Source organism: Oncorhynchus mykiss, chromosome 10, assembly GCF_057628025.1.
Source record: "Oncorhynchus mykiss isolate SJ-2025 chromosome 10, ASM5762802v1, whole genome shotgun sequence".
NCBI lineage: Eukaryota > Metazoa > Chordata > Actinopteri > Salmoniformes > Salmonidae > Oncorhynchus > Oncorhynchus mykiss.
This window is the reverse complement of record NC_143031.1, coordinates 40,867,984-40,885,353: the sequence shown is the minus strand read 5'-3', so window position 1 is coordinate 40,885,353 and position 17,370 is coordinate 40,867,984. Positions and strand designations below refer to the sequence as shown.

General features: G+C 40.9%; 1 protein-coding gene across 2 annotated transcripts; it reads left to right on the top strand.

Moving 5' to 3' along the window:
• The first annotated feature begins 783 nt into the window (after nt 1-783).
• On the top strand, nt 784-10,099 carry LOC110533881 (T-box transcription factor TBX2b). Of its 2 annotated transcripts, none has more exons than XM_021618456.3 (7): nt 784-2,407; nt 3,131-3,398; nt 4,817-4,963; nt 6,030-6,106; nt 6,279-6,451; nt 7,382-7,983; nt 8,585-10,099. In XM_021618456.3, the coding sequence occupies exons 1-7, from the start codon at nt 2,046-2,048 to the stop codon at nt 9,017-9,019; spliced, it is 2,064 nt and encodes a 687-aa protein (XP_021474131.1). In that variant the 5' UTR covers nt 784-2,045; the 3' UTR covers nt 9,020-10,099. The 2 variants fall into 2 exon arrangements, with proteins under 2 accessions (XP_021474131.1, XP_021474130.1); XM_021618455.3 differs by having other exon boundaries at nt 1,584-2,407; nt 6,267-6,451.
• The last annotated feature ends 7,271 nt before the right edge of the window (nt 10,100-17,370 follow it).

Below are 17,370 nucleotides of genomic sequence, written 5' to 3'. Positions count from 1 at the left end.
TATCGCGCACTAAACCTGCAACTGCACCTGCACCTCTTCCGTCATTCATTAAAATTCTGTATTCGAATCAATAATTATAACTAAACTACCGCATATATGTGGCTAGTGCAGGAAATCCGAAGTTGGAGATCTATCATGGGCTCCAGCCTTGGATGGAATGTAGAGGGGATTGGAGCACGCTGTTTGAAGATTTGGGCGTAAATATGAAGTGACAGGAGAGGGTTCTTATTGTGGGACGCCAGCAGACTGGCGCCAAGAGCTCCTTAACAAACGTAGTCCCACTTAATCAATGATCTGCGAAGGGACTTCTTAAAGGTATACACAATGGTATTTGGAGAAAGTTATATCGCTACACGGGAAACACACACAGCGTTAGTATGTGAAGTTTGACAAAATCGCCCGTTTCCATCTTGCATAACGCACTGTCTGAGGAGCAGTAACCTACTTGCGATTCCCTACAAATCGTCTAACATAGCCTACCACTGTCTATTCATAAACTCTTGCCGGTTTAAATGATATGATATGCTGTTGCTTCGAATAGTCAATTGTGTTTGTGTCAATGTTGGATACATTCTGTAGGTTATGGTAAAGAACTTCGTGAATTGCTGAAAAAGTAGTGTAGCCCATAATAGGCTACTTCCGTAGATTCGTTATAATAATAAAACCTTTTTTTTTTATCCTTATCTTAAATGTGTCTGTTTCGAGGATGTAGGCATTTCCGTTCGATTGAATTACTCCTGATAACTCCTCAAAGATATAAGCCCTCTTCGCCTCAGCTCGGTTATTACTGGATGTATCTCTCCAAGACAGCAAGCTCTCTCACCGCTTCAAATCGCTCTTTTTCTGTGCTTCGATATAGGCTATGAATCCATGAAACAAATGTGTTTATTTGTAAGTTGTAAGCAACATGTAGTTGCTGTTAAATAATCAATGTGTTGCTAGTGAAAGGCACATATCAATAGCATAGTTATAAATATGCTGTTTGTGAATATTAATATAGCCTATTACAACGTTCTAAAAGTGCAACAGCGCATCAAAACACGCCATAAAGTAGGCTCAATAGTCTACTTTTTAAAACACAACCAAATTGTAGGCCAGGTAGAAAAGCATTGTAGTAGCCTAGCAGCCGTCTGTTAACCAGCCAGCGCTGACATTCGCTTCGATGCTAAATGTTTTGTAGGGATAGTAGCTGTTGTTTTATTTCAAAACTCATTCATTAGTAGCCCTCTGAATGCCATGTTTTCAAATCAGGTTTTACTGACCGAATAATTAAAACCCAGTCGAGATTTGAGATAGGATGTATAGGCTATAGGCTAGTACCCCCACGGTGTGAAAGCTTCACGAAACGACTAGGCAGTCGGAGGATCCGTCCTCTTCACCGGCCGTGCAGCAAAAGCCAGCCCTGGTGCTCGATTCGAAGTTTGGGGGAGGGATTTCCAGATCTTTACTATGTCATTGGTTAATATTTTATTCTGTTGACATGTTTTCTTACTGCTAATGCTTCCGACACCTTTTTAGCCCCCACCCCCCCTTACGGATCTTGGCCGAAGCTGTCAAAACCACGCCTATAGAGCTCCACAATTGGTCCGGAAAGCGTAAAATCGGCAATCAAGTGGGCTTGGTTCATTAGTGTCGGGATCCGGGGAGGAGAGACATGTTAGACAGTCACTATACCACGGTGGTCAGAGCAAGACCTCTCAATTCGAACTCCCTATCCGAGTAAAGAGTGATTTTCTTTTTCCGAAAGTTAAGAAGCGAAGCCCAGCTCTACTCTCGAGGTGTCGATGCCGTCTCTTCGACGGATATTATCACGGTGCTGTGTGGGAACCGAGCATCAGGAGTAGCAGTACACTAATTTCTTCCCTCGGTCTGTTAGAGACGTCTGGGACGCATTCGCTCTTGGTTGAGCACGCGAAACTACTTTTATATTTCTGCTCGGTTTACGAAGACATCTGTCTTTTGGATACACACACCAATAGGCTACGTCTACTGAGGGTGGACATAAATAGCGTATAATCATTCTATATCAATTTTTGAATGCACCGATGAGAGATCCAGTTTACACAGGGACTGCCATGGCTTATCACCCTTTCCACGCTCACCGGCCGACCGACTTTCCTATGTCAGCCTTCCTTGCAGCTGCACAGCCTTCCTTTTTCCCTGGACTGACGTTGTCTCACGGCGCTCTCACTAAACCTCTATCAGGCCATGCTTTATCTGGAGCCGCGGAAGCGGGACTCCACGCGGCGTTGGGTCATCACCATCAAGCGGCTCACCTCCGCTCCCTCAAGAGCTTGGAGCCGGAGGAAGAGGTGGAGGACGACCCCAAAGTCAACCTGGAGGCCAAGGATTTATGGGACCAATTTCACAAAATAGGAACCGAGATGGTTATTACGAAATCAGGAAGGTAAAGACATGCTTAAGTTGAGTTAGGCTACTGTTATGCGTGCATATTATAGGCAATGTTATGTATGGTGAGTAAGTTTATTTTATTAGGAAATGGTTATAAATGAATCACTCATAGTGATAGTCATACTTGATCAAGTAATAGTAATCCAGAAGGCGGTCTCGCTGGTGCTGCCAAATGCTTTCAAATATTTATGAGAGATTTGCAGGTTCCTAGGCTACTACATTAGTAGCCAACTATTGTCTCCAAAAAGCACAGATCTATATTTACATTGCACCCCTAATTATCGAAATATTACTGTTTATAAAAGTATGGTTATTGAGTGATTTAGGATAAGCATAGGCTACTGTTCACACATTATAGGGATAGGCCTAACACGAGAATAACAAACGAATGAGCAAATTCAATCAATTAAACAATGCATGCATGTGTCGAAACAAGTGTGTTTGAAGATGAACATAGTAAGTTGGGCTATGTAGGCGAACTTTAGTGCTGAATTCCAAGGCGTGCCCGTAGACATCTTGGTATAGCCAACACCCCCTCGGTTTTGGCAGTACTTTATTTTCTTCTCAAAGAAACCATTAGAAATATAATGTGTTTACAGTTAGGTATAGTACAATAAACGTGCATAAAATCCAAATATTGTTATTTTTCGAATGCCATGATTTTAAGCCAGGTGATTGAAAGGCCCGGTGTGTTCAATATTGTTTTATTCTATTGCAGGAGGATGTTTCCCCCATTCAAAGTTCGTGTCAATGGGCTTGATAAGAAGGCCAAGTATATCCTCCTTATGGATATAGTCTCTGCTGACGACTGCCGCTACAAGTTCCACAACTCGCGTTGGATGGTAGCTGGGAAAGCCGACCCGGAGATGCCCAAACGAATGTACATCCATCCGGACAGCCCTGCCACAGGGGAGCAGTGGATGGCGAAGCCTGTTGCATTTCATAAACTCAAGTTGACTAATAATATCTCCGACAAGCATGGATTTGTACGTCATTTCTTGATTTAATTTGATGATGCTTCGATTAAAGATGAATTTGCATTTTGTGTAAAACTAACCCGGGCTATTGACAAGGGTTCAATGCCGATATTGCGGATATTCCTGCTATTTTGTAGACGCACATAACACAGGTTTTTGGATTCAATGTAGGGCCTAGACCTAATTGAATTATGGTACATATTATTATGAGGTCAATAGTAGGCCTAGAATAATCTATATTTGTAATGTTTTTGGAGGCTATGACATCAGTTGATACATGATTTAACCTTTATTCATAACCAATAACAATGCAAAATGATGCATTAGAAAATCACAAAAATATTGATAGGACAACAGTAACCCACCATGCATCTCCAAAATAGTTTTAAGGCTCAACAACAGTGGTTCAGATTTGATTTATTGTCTTTAAAAATATTTAATTCGTGGTATATTTCGGTGCGGAGCAGAGTGACAAAGTTTGCAGTTAAGTCAAGTAGCTAGAACCAGGTCAAAGACATAGGGCAGACTTGATCTCTCTTGAATTGATTACGGTAATGTTTCCTTTCAGTGAAATTTGGATAAAAAGATTGCAAGTGGGGCGCTTTGAAATGGTAGCAGATACTCACCCAATACTTACATGCAAAAGCAATAACAACTAAGTAACCCAAATACTTCCCAATAGACTACTGTCTACGTCGCTGTAATAGGGCAGTATTTTGAATAGGATTTTAATACAGATTTGATTTTATGGTATTTTTGATAAACAGTAATTCAGTTATTATTGCCTGCTTTTTCCGTTTTTCTTTGCATGTCTAATGTAGGTTAGGACAAATCAAAGTAGGCAAAGCGTTACAATAGCTGTTGCTTTCATAACCATGTTCAGCCTACATAACCTACGCATTTATGAAGTCTTTGAAACATTTTCAAAGATGTTGCTAATCCTTCATAGGTTAATATTAATAGACAAGTGCAGTTAAACATTTGAGAAAAGTTGATATTGATGCATAATCTCTCGTAACGGGTTTATATAGGCCTATACATGTAAAAAGGCTAATGATAAGGCATAATCAGAATCGTTAGTTCCACATTAGAACCTGGATGTTAGGGGCTGTGCCCCAATGCAGAACACTCGGTCAGTCTGCATTGTCAGCATAAACGCTCGAAATAGTACACCAACTTTTGTAGTAGGCCTACATTTGTTATATTTCGCTGTGGAGGAAATCACCGCCCTATACAAATAAATAGTGCATTATTAACATGGTGTTTGTTTCGGTGGAATGTATAAGTTCCCTGCAATAACACAAGAAATACAAGTGCCAACAAATCAACGAAGTCATCATTGTTATTGTCCTCGTCATCTCAGTTCAAACCAAAACGTGTTTCAGCATGATCACCGTAACATATTTTCTGTTTCTTTGCATTCTCAGACTATCCTGAATTCGATGCATAAATACCAGCCCAGATTTCATATAGTGAGGGCCAACGACATTCTGAAGCTCCCTTACAGCACCTTCCGGACATATGTTTTTCCAGAGACAGATTTTATCGCTGTCACTGCATATCAGAATGACAAGGTAAGCTTTACCAGAAGATAATATGCGAAACGTCTATGTTAAATGTTAGAATATTGAATATTGACTGCTGGATGTGTAAACACGGTTGTGTATTCAGAATTAGACCTGTTCTATTTATGTTTGAGTTCTTATAAACTTATGGTGTGTGTGTGTGTGTGTGTGTGTGTGTGTGTGTGTGTGTGTGTGTGTGTGTGTGTGTGTGTGTGTGTGTGTGTGTGTGTGTGTGTGTGTGTGTGTGTGTGTGTGTGTGTGTGTGTAACACACACACACACACATATATGCTGATAGTTGAACCTGAGGTGTCAGTTAACTTTCATGTGGAATGTTTTAGTCTCAATAACTTATTTTATATGCTTAATGTTGGCTATAGCAACCCCTCCCTGTTGATGTTAATTTGAGTACATGTTGAAGGCCTAGTGGGCTTGTTGGTATCATTAAATGTATGGTAGAGAGTCACAATCGATTAGAAGGCACTTATCCTCACTATGTCTTTGGGCTACTGCATGGAGACACCAACACAGTTCTGAACAATCAAAGCATGCAATCCACTAACGCAAAGCATGAACACACACAGCTTCTAAAAACTCAAAAGGACAGACGAAAATGAATACATGAACGAATAGTATTGTTCCTAAATAAACAAGGCCGTGTATGTGTGCAATTAAAGTTTAAAAAGTAGCTTGCAATAAAAAGTAGCATTCAGTCTCTGAGAAAATGACGTCAGCGTATGCTAATCGGAATGTTAGGTATAGTACTTTCCTTTAAGAAGAATAATGAATAATTGATAAGCTTTAGTAACTACACTTCATCAACAGAGATGCTTGTCTTGCCTCTAGAGCGCAGGAGATAACACGCACAGCAGTCCCCAGCACCAAAACATTGCTATTGTTACAAATATTATTCCATCAATAATGCTTATTGATTAATAATTTTGCTTATCATTGCCATAATTATTATTATTTGTATTATTGTTATTAGTGGTAGGTCAAGAATAGTACATTTGAAATACATTTCAGTCTTTTCAGGATCCCATTGTTGATGCCATGCACTCTCGTTTTCTCTACAGATCACACAACTCAAAATTGATCACAACCCATTTGCTAAAGGGTTCAGAGACACGGGAAATGGACGACGGGAAAAGAGGTATATTATTTTATTCGTTATTGAATAAAAAAAGATTAACCTGAAAATATGACCATAAATTGAAAATAATTGTCCCATTGGGATAAACAACAATAATTTGCAGACCAAGCATTATTGTCTAGTGATTTGATCAAAATACAGATGCATTAACTAATCTCAGTCCGGTCTGCAGGAAGCAGTTAACCCTTCCATCGCTGAGCATGTATGAGGACCGGGACCTTAAAGGGGACGGGGACTGTGCCGACTCAGATGACTCCTCCTTTGAACAAACCACCGGAGGGGACTCGGTTCATTCTCCACTGGGACATGTAACTAGTCCACTGAGGTTCAACCGAACCAGTCGAGGTAAGACTGCTCATAAAGCATTGTTTACAATACTTTTCGTGTCCACCAAATTGGTCATTTTGAAGATGCCAGTAATTAAGAAATTAAAAACACAAATGGAAACAAACCTTAAGGTTCTTATTATGTGTCATTAACCTGAAGATAATTGGGTTGTTTACAATTGGATAAGAGAGAAAAAATAATATTTGTAGGAGAAAAGAAGAACGCGAGAAAGTGGGTAAATCTGTGATTGCTATGTGCTCAGTTGTGACATTAGTTTAGAGTTAAGTAGAAGGTATAAACGTGTGGTACAACATAAAATAATATTAAATCAATTAAAAGGAGAAATAATAGCAGACAATATTATTTATTTACCCACAATATACTATTTTACGTATCAATATCTCTGTAGAACATGAAAGCTAGGCTTCATGCATCGGTGTAACGTGATCCAATGCGCCATCTACTGACAGGTCCATAAACATTCAGCCCCTTGATTACTGTAGTATGGTTTTCAGATCATTATTCGATAGTTATGCATTCGATTATCAACCAAGCACTAAACGAAGGCCTCTAGTTCAACTGCGGAAGCTTTATAGAACGACTTTAAAACAAAATGTATGCCAATCTTACCAGCGAACCAAACGTTTTTACGAGCAAAACGGAAGTGGTTATGAAATGAATGTTAACACTACATCACGACGCCTTCCTTCAAATAATATATAAAGTAATGCCACGCATGTGCTGGTTGTGATATTAAATGGTTTTAGCATACTGGAAGCTATATATAGGCTAGACCTACACATCATAGCCTCTAGTTATTTTTGCTTTAATTGTGCTATAGGCTATGTAAAGCCTTTCATTTAGACTTGAGAGTTTTTAAATATATTATATTATAGTGTATCATAAGATGTAGATCGTTTAATGGAAGTTTGATATAATGTTTTACAGACGACAAGAACTGCACTGACAGTGATCAGGAGCTTGACCCACAAGAGGAGCGCTCCATCGCAGCCAGCAGCCCCGGGCCTGAACCAACCTCTCCTCTCAGCCCTAAAGGCGATAACAGAGTGAGGGATAGGAATCTTCTGGAAAAAAAGAGCGAACACCTGGATTCAAGGAAAGAGAGCGACTCTGTGTTCAGTATTCGAAATCTTGAAAAGGACAAGTTAGATCATAAGCACCGCCAAGAGACGGAACCTACAAAGAACAACACGGATAGTGGGGGCATCAGTGGGGTGAAAGATGGGTTTTCTCCTTTGATGGTACAGACGGAGAGCCCATCACACTTTAGTGCGAGTCACCTGCAGAGTCTGGCATTTTCTGGTTTGCACAGTCAACAGTTCTTTAACCCTTTGAATACGGGACAAATGTTGTTCCACCCCGGACAGTTTGCGATGGCACCAGGGGCATTCTCCACCATGGGCATGGGGCATCTGTTGACATCTGTTTCTGGAGCGAATGGCCTGGAAAACGGAAGCCTCTCCTCTCAAAGCGCGGGCTGTCATAGTCACTTCCCGTTCCACCTGTCACAGCACATGCTAGCATCTCAGGTAAAAAGTTAACTTCTACTCTAACTAATTTCAACAGACAAGCATGCATGACAGCAGCAATGCATGCCGGCCTAATAATAATAATTTCTTCCCAACAACGAATTACACCACAATAGATATAGCTGAGGAACACTTCATATTTCTATGAGTTTTCCTGCACAAACTTCTGCAATTGAAGTGTCTTTTTTAGCATCACCTTCAATTGCATTCATAATAAATAAGTTCAGTATATTTAATGTAGATGTATGACTTTATGGAGAATGAATAAAGCCGCCTATATTGGGTTATTCCAAACAAAATTGGGACTTTATGGATGCCTTTTTTTTATTTGATTGAGAACATAATAATATGCTTTTTTAAATTATGGATAGACATAGGGCTACTTTTGTAATGGTAGTAGATTCTATTATTTTTAATAGCCTGTAGGCTACAGTTGTCGATGAAACAGAGACAGAGAGACAAAAATGTAACTCTAAAAGGTTTTCAGGGTAAATGTTCAACAAAAAAACATCCATGCACATCGAAGAAGTATGACAGGCCTGGAACTCTGTATTTGTAGCATTTGTGCATGTATAATAACGCCATCATTTTTTGAACACAGGGAATTTCGATGCCACCTTTTGGAGGACTGTTCCCGTATCCATACACCTACATGGCAGCTGCAGCTGCTGCGGCCTCGGCCCTCCCCTCCTGCACTGCAGCCTCCTCATTGGGCAGAAACCCTTTCCTCACCACCTCCCGACCACGGCTGCGATTCAACCCTTATCAGATACCCACATCTATTCCTTCAAGCACAAACCTGCTCACCACAGGGCTGCCGGGCAGCATCAACGCACCATCCGACCTGTCCAAATCAGGCAGCAGAGAAACAAGTCCTGTATCTGAGCACCACAGCCACAAAGTGGCCAGCCAGAGGACGGCATCCCCCAAAACATCTAAGAAGGATTCCACTAACGAACTGCAAAATATACAGAGGCTGGTCAGAGGACTGGAACAACCCAGAGAAATGTCTCCTGCCATTGACGCTCCAAAGTGACCAAAACCACCTGTTCATTCAAGGTATATTTGACACGATTCTGTCGGGCTATATACACAGTTGTTCTGAGAGTGAGATGGATGGATATGGGCTGACGAGGTGAATTCATCAAATTACATACTATTGGTGATATAGATTCATTTTTCACGTCAGTGTAGGATTGCTGCATGTGTATGGAGAGCATCTCGGCTCCTGAAGGAGGAACGGAGGATGAACAGAGGATGTTGGGGCTGTTCGCTAGGCTATTGATAAGGATAAAGCTACACCCCAAAAATACATTACAATAGATTTCAAAAGGGATGGAAAGGAGACACAGTTAAACTGGTTTCTGAAGCTGTTTTGGAAAGACATTTGTAACTCACAACATTAAACATTAATCTGATTGAATTATTTATGTTTCCAAGAAAATAAATTCTGTAAATATAAGGATAAAATAATACGCAACTTGTTATTAATTTATTCAAATCTGTACATTGGCGTGTATATACTACTTAGATTTCAACTTGTTGCATTTATAATTTCCCCTTTTACATGGAAATATATTGTACATGAACACTATTTAGCGTTTGTTGTTAACCGAATGAGTTTCAAATGTTTGTGATGCATTGCTGTTTATCCCCGCCAGTGAGATGAAATACGAAGGAAATGCGTGCCACCTGCATACCCTTTCCGGTCCATGCTATCTGGGATCCTTGGGACGTCCCTACCCCATTGAAGTTGCATTTTAACATGGTTAAGGGAAGGATTAAGGTTAGGGTCAGGGTAAGGGTAAGGGTTAAGGTAAGAGTTTGGGTTAAGGTTAGGGTATGGGTTCAGGTTAAGGTTAGGGTTAGTGTTAGGGTTAGGGACATCCCAAGGATTTCGGATGCTGTTGATGAAACATTGTTTTGCGATACAATGCGCAGCACTGTTCAATTGGCAGGGAAAACTCAGGTTTCTTTTTCTCCAGCACTGAAGACTACCTCGTCAGAGGTAGCGCAATTGGTATCTTTTATGCTGGTTTATTCGGGTAAATTCATATGCATTAATATGCTTTTGTTGAGCTCCTCACACTTTAAATAAAAAGGAATGTGTCATTCAGGTGATGTTTTGTATCAGTTACTTCATTGTCTTCGTTTATTGATAAGCTTGCCTTGTGAAGTACATGTTTGGGAATTAGATTAAAGGCTTGACAAAAAGAACAAGGTAATGCCTTACAGGCTTTATTCCTTGATAATAAGAGCAAATATTATTTTTCTTACAACAGTTTCTGCATGTTCAATAGTGTTGACCCCTATAGCTTCAACGTCAAAGCAAACGTTTGACAAACTATGGAGTTTAGGTGGGATATAACAGGCCTAAGAGTGCAATTAGTTCGTTTAAACAATATTTTTACTTTTTGAAAGAATTCAAAATATATGTATATTTTATTATTTCAAACCAGATCTTTCATTTAATTGCCAATATGTCCCTGTATGTTTAACAGTAGGTTCAAACCAAGCCTAGGTTTCAGTTGGTTTGACATGACAAGTTTGACCAAAATCAAAGTTGTAATCCGTAATTACTATAAAGAAAAAGTACAACTTTGAACATTGTTTCTTTAATATTGTGATGGGTGTATCGAATCAATAACACATCTTAAAATGTATCATAATATTTAATATGACCTACCAATAATATTTTCTGGAACCTTTTGTTGAAACCCAACATTGCAAAAAATAAATTGTGTTCCGCCCCCTGCCGTCGTTGATTAAATAGTACACCCTCAGCATCAAAAGAACTGAGGTCTTTACAAATGTATGGCTAAATAGTGAAATCCAATAGCTCTTAAAAACGAGTATATCATAGGCCTATGTGTCCAGCCTGGTCTCGTCTTCTAGCCTAGCTCAACGTTAGCCTACACTACAAAAACATTGTTGGATACGAAATGTTATCACAAAATCACATAAATAATCAAATGTATATAATTTTTCTAGGGTTTCCATTATTCCCTCACCTCCATTTCGAAATAATTTTTTTTATCAAACCTAGTGCATAATTGTTTATTTAAGTTTTTGAGTTTCTGCCTTTTGCATTGTATTATTGGGGCCATATCTGTAATTGTTTATACATACCCTATTGGCTGTATAGTGAACATATTAGTTAGGCTGTCCAGTTATTTAAAAAGTATTCTAAACTTCTATTACACACAAACAACCTATTTAGTCGTTCCTATTTAGAGCGTTAAAACTGTAGCCTACAAATTAGAAGTCAATATCGTTCAATATTTTGGAAATTTATATTCAAAGGTGATGTTTATGCTCAAATAGGCTTAACGTTGCAACGCACCACTTCATTTTTTTGTCTGTAGCCTAAAGACGTAAAAAAAGCAAAAATGTTGCAAGCTAGTTGACGAATGTGAAAATAATCATATACAGTCATTAGCCTGATCTTAAATCGGTGTGTGTGACAGAGAGAGAGAGAGAGATGACGGAAATGGCACCGTCTAGTGAAGGGGTTAAGAGTCGCGGCAGGGTGTTTCGCGGGGACTGGGACTTTGGAATCCTTGCAACCCAGCAGCAGACAGTCCTTTGTCCAGGCACCGGCGCCTGTCGCCTGCCTGCCGGCCCCACAACCTCTACACACCCGCGCACGAAGACTGACTAGGACCTCAGTGACACAGCTCCTAATTAGTGAGCCCTGTCGCCTTTATTCTACAAGAATAATCACAAAACTCATTTTAGTTAGCGCCCATTGTTGCCCTACATTCTGTTATTTCGCAATTAACTGAGCGAGAATCCCCCACCTCTCGACCCCAAGTCCTGAGGAGGAAAACTATTTGTCATGAACATTTAGTCAATGCCTGGTCAGTTAGTGCCTCATCCAAACCTCAAAATGAGTAAAGGGTAAATTTGGGTCTCATGATCAGAGGGGGGGTGGGGGGGGGGATTCAAAGATGTATTCTGACCCTGCCACAGGCCTAATCTTGATACATGAACCCTTGATCATATCTAAACTGGGTTTTTAGTTCTCATATACAGTGCATTTGGAAAGTATTCAGACCCCTTGATTACAGCCTTATTCTAAAATGGATTTAATGTTTTTTTCCCCCACAACAACCTGCACACATCACCCCATAAAGACAAAGCAAAAACAGGTTTTTAGAAATGTTAGCAAATGTAGAAAAAATAACTGAAATCTCACATTTACATTAGTATTCAGACCCTTTACTCAGTACTTTGTTGAAGCACCTTTGGCAGCGATTACAGCCTCAAGTCTTCTTGGTTATGATGCTACAAGCTTGGCACACCTGTATTTGGGGAGTTTCTCCCATTCTTCTCTGCAGATCCTCTCAAGCTCTGTGAGGTTGGATGGGGAGCGTTGCCGCACAGCTATTTTCAGGTCTCTCTATAAATGTTCGATCGGTTCAAGTCCGTGCTCTGGCTGGGCCACTCAAGGACATTCAGAGACTTGTCCTGAAGCCACTCCTGAGTTGTGTGCTTAGGGTCGTTGTCCTGTTGGAAGGTGAACCTTCGCCCCAGTCTGAGGTCCAGAGTGCTCTGGAGCAGGTTTTCATCAAGGATCTCTCTGTACTTTGCTCTGTTCATCTTTCCTTCGATCCTGGCTAGTCTCCCAGTCCCTGCCGCTGAAAAACATTGCCACAGCACGATGCTGCCACCACCATGCTTCACTGTAGGGATGGTGCCAGGTTTTCTCGAGACGTGACACTTGGCATTCAGGCCAAAGAGTTCAATCTTGGTTTCATCAGACCAGAGAATCTTGTTTCTCATGGTCTGAGAGTCCTTAGGTGCCTTTTGGCAAACTCCAAGCGGGCTGTCATGTGTCTTTTCCTGAGGAGTGGCTTCCGTCTGGCCACTCTACCATAAAGGACTGATTGTTAGAGTGCTGGTTGTCCTTCTGAAAGGTTCTTCCATCTCCACAGAGCAACTCTGGAGCTCTGTCAGAGTAACCTTCGGGTCTTGGTCACCTCCCTGACCAAAGCCCTTCTCCGAATCCTCAGTTTTTTTTTTTGGTACCCTTCCCCGGATCTGTGCCTCGACACAATCCTGTCTCGGAGCTCTACGGACAAGTCCTTCGACCTCGTGGCTTGGTTTTTGCTCTGACATGCATTATCAACTGCAGAACATTATATAGACAGGTGTGTGCATATCCAAATCATGTCCAGTCAATTCAATTTACCGCAGGTGGACTCCAATCAAGTTGTAGAAACATCTCAAGGATGATCAATTGAAACAGGATGCACCTGAGCTCAATTTCGTCTCACAGCAAAGGCTCTGAATACCTATGTAAATAAGGTATTTCTGTTTTATTTTTTTTTATACATTTACAAACATTTCTAAAAACATATTTTCGCTTTTTCATTATGGGGTATTGTGTGTAGATTGATGATGAAGACAAATTATTTCATGCATTTTAGAATAAGGTTGTAAGGTCACAAAATGTGGACAAAGTCAAGGGGTCTAAATATCTTCCGAATGCACTGTATATGCAAATTGATTTGCTCTCCTGACTATTGAACATTCTTTTATTCTTTCAACGACATGGATTTTTTAAAAATTCTGCAGACAATGAAAACGTTTATCTAGACCTAACCCAATAATGGACTAAAGAAGCCTAACGTTAGGCTTACTCCTTAAAGTCCAAGGACCTTACATGTTATATTTAGAGGTGAATTGGCAGCCAAAACAGCCTGAATTTGTTGCGTCCGTCTTCTGTTTACACACATCTGTTCGGAGATGCAGATAGCTATATACACTGAGCAAAAATATAAAAGCAACATGTAAAGTGTTGGTCCCATGTTTCATGAGCTGAAATGAAAGATGTCAGAAATTGTCCATACGCATGAAAAGCTTATTTCTGTCAAATTTTGTGCACAAAGTTGTTTACATCCCTGTTAGTGAGCATTTCTCATTTGCAAAGATAACCATCCACCTGACAGGTGTGTCATATCAAGAAGCTATCAAGAAATAATATATAATAATAATAAAAAAAATAAAAAAAATACACAAAAAAAAAAAAACATGATTATTACACAGGTGCACCTTGTGCTGGGGAAAATAAAAGGCCACTCTAAAATGTAGAGTTTTGTCACACAACACAATGTCACAGATGTCTGAAGTTTTGAGGGAGCATGCAATTGGCATGTCACCAACGTCGTTTTAGATAATTTGGCAGTACGTCCAACCGGCCTCACAACCGCAGACCACGTGTAACCACGCCAGCCTAGGATATCCACATCCAGCTTCTTCACCTGTGGGATCGTCTGAGACCAGCCACCCAGACAGCTGATGAAACTGAGGATTATTTCTGTCTGTAATAAATCTCTTTTGTGGAAAAAAATTCTGATTGGCTGGGCCTGGCTCCCCAGTGGGTGGGCCTCTGCCCAGTCATGTGAAATCCATAGATTAGGGCCTAATTTATTTATTTCAATTGACTGATTTCCTTATTTGAACTGTAAAATCAATAAAATCATAGGCTCTAATCTATGTTTCCTTAAACAAGTGCTATGAAGTTAAAGTTTATTGGTCGCAAACACAGATTTTCAGGTGTAGCGAAATAATTGTGTTCTTGCTTCAACATTGCAGTAATAATACCAAGCAATACAAAACACACATAATAAAGTTAAAATAAAAAACAATTAAGAATATCAGAATGAGTAATTTGGCAAACTTGAGTCAACTTTTTGGATGACATGGGTCCCACTATGTCTGGCGAAAACCAAACACTGCATTCCACAGTAAGAACCTCATACCAACGGTCAAGCATGGTGGTGGTAATGCGATGGTCTGGGAATGTTTTGCTGCCTCAGGACCTGGACGACTTGCCTTAATTGAAGGAACCATGGCTTCTGCTCTGTATCAGGAAATACCACAGGAGAATTTCTGGCCATTCATCTGTGAGCTGAAGCTGAAGCACAGCTGGGTCATGCAGCAAGACAACGTTCCAAAACACACAATCAAGTCTACATGAAAATGGATAAAAAGCTAAACAATTGAAGTTTTGGAATGGCCTAGTCAAAGTTTACACCTAATCCCAATTGAGATGTTGTGATAGGACTTAAAAACCCACAAATGTTGCTGAGTTAAAGCAGTTCTTTATGCAAGAGTGGGCCAAGATTCCCCCGCAGCGATGTAAGAGACTGATCAACAACTACAGGAAGCATTTTGTTGCAGTCATTGCAGCTAAAGGTGGTACAACCAGTTATTGAGTGGAAGGGGGCAATTCTTTTTTTTGCACAGGGGAATTGGGTGTTAAATAACTTTGTTAATCAAATAAATAAAATAAATATCAGTTGGCTTTGCTATTTGTAAGCTCTAATATTAGGTTTTGGTTGAAGATCTGATAACATTCAGTACAAAAAATATGCAGAAAATAGAGAAAATTAGAAAAGGGTCAAATGCTTTTTCACAGCAATGTATATGGCTGAGTTCCTTGATGAGCTTCTTGGCCTTTCTGTGACACCGGGTGCTGTAGATGTCCTGGAGGACAGGAAGTGTTCCCCCGATGATGCGTTGGGCAGACTGCACCACCCTCTGGAGAGCGCTGCGGTTGCAGACGGTGCAATTGCCGTACCAGCTGGTGATACAACAGCCCCAGAGGATGCTGTCAATGGTGCATCTTCAGCCTCCTGAGGTTGAAGAGGCACTGTTGCATCTTCTTCACCACACAATGTGTGAAGGGACCATTTCGTCAGTGATCTGTACGCCGATGAACTTGAAGCTTTTGACCCTCTCCACTGCGGCCCGGTCAATGTAGATGGGGGCGTGCTCTCTCCACTGTCTCGTGTAGTCCACAATCAGCTCCTTAGTTTTGTTGACATTGAGGGAGAGGTTATTTTCCTGGCACCACTCCGCCAGGGCCCTCACCACCTCCCTGTAGGCTGTCTCGTCATTGTTGGTAATCAGACCTACCACTGTTGTGTCATCAGCAAACTTGATGAATGAGTTGGAGACGTGCGGGCCACGCGGTCATGGGTGAACAGGGAGGACAGGAGGGGGCGGAGCACCCACCCTGGTGGGGCCCCCGTGTTGAGGATCAGCGAGGTGGAGGTGTTGTTGCCCACCTTCACCACGTGAGATCGGCCCATCAGGAAGTCTAGGACTCAGTTGCACAGTGAGGGGGGTTCAGACCCAGGGCCCTGAGTTTAGTGATGAGCTTGGAGGGCACTATGGTGTTGAAGACTAAGCTGTATTCAATGAACAGAATTCCTACATAGATATTTCTCTTGTCCAGGTGGGATAGGGCAGTGTGAAGTGCAATGGCGACCGCGTCGTCCTTGGATCTGTTGGAGAAGTAGGTGAATTGTAGTGGGTCTAGGTTGTTGGGTAAGTTGGAGGTGATATTGTCCTTAACTAGCCTCTTAAAGAACTTCATGATGACAGAAGTGAGTGCTATGTGACTATAGTCATTTAGTTCAGTTACCTTCACTTTCTTGGGTACAGGAACAATGGTGGACATCGTGAAGCAAGTGAGGACAACAGACTGGGATATGGAGAGATTGGAATATGGAGAGATGACCCGTAGGTGGGTCATGTTGTTTTCCTCGAAGCGGGCGAAGAAAGTATTTAGCTAATCCGGGAAAGAGACGTCAGTGGCTGGTTTTCCCTTTATAATCCGTGATTGCCTGGAGTCCCTGCCACATACATCTCGTGTCTGAGCTATTACATTTCTCCACTTTGTCCCAGTTCCGTAATGTTTCCTCTTTGATTGCTTTAAAGAGGCCATAGCTGGTCTGTTTGTATATGTCCATGTTCCCAGTCACTTTACCATGGTTAAATATGGTGCTTCGCGCTTTCAGTTTTTCGCGAATGCTGCCATCTGTCCATGGTTTTTGGTTCTAATCGTCACACACTACAGAGACAGACGGTTCAGAGCGTAGCACAGTGTTGCAATGTAATATTTTGGCACAAAGGGGGCGGCTCCTTGTAATTCAACATACTTTTGTACTACCTGAAAACTGAGACATGCCATATCATTCCTTCCGCAGCCGTGGTTCCTTGACCTGATCTACAGTGCCTTGCGAAAGTATTCGGCCCCCTTGAACTTTGATACCTTTTGCCACATTTCAGGCTTCAAACATAAAAATATAAAACTGTATTTTTTTGTGAAGAATCAACAACAAGTGGGACACAATCATGAAGTGGAACGACATTTATTGGATATTTCAAACTTTTTTAACAAATCAAAAACTGAAAAATTGGGCGTGCAAAATTATTCAGCCCCCTTAAGTTAATACTTTGTAGCGCCACCTTTTTCTGCGATTACAGCTGTAAGTCGTTTGGGGTATGTCTCTATCAGTTTTGCACATCGAGAGACTGAAATTTTTTCCCATTCCTCCTTGCAAAACAGCTCGAGCTCAGTGAGGTTGGATG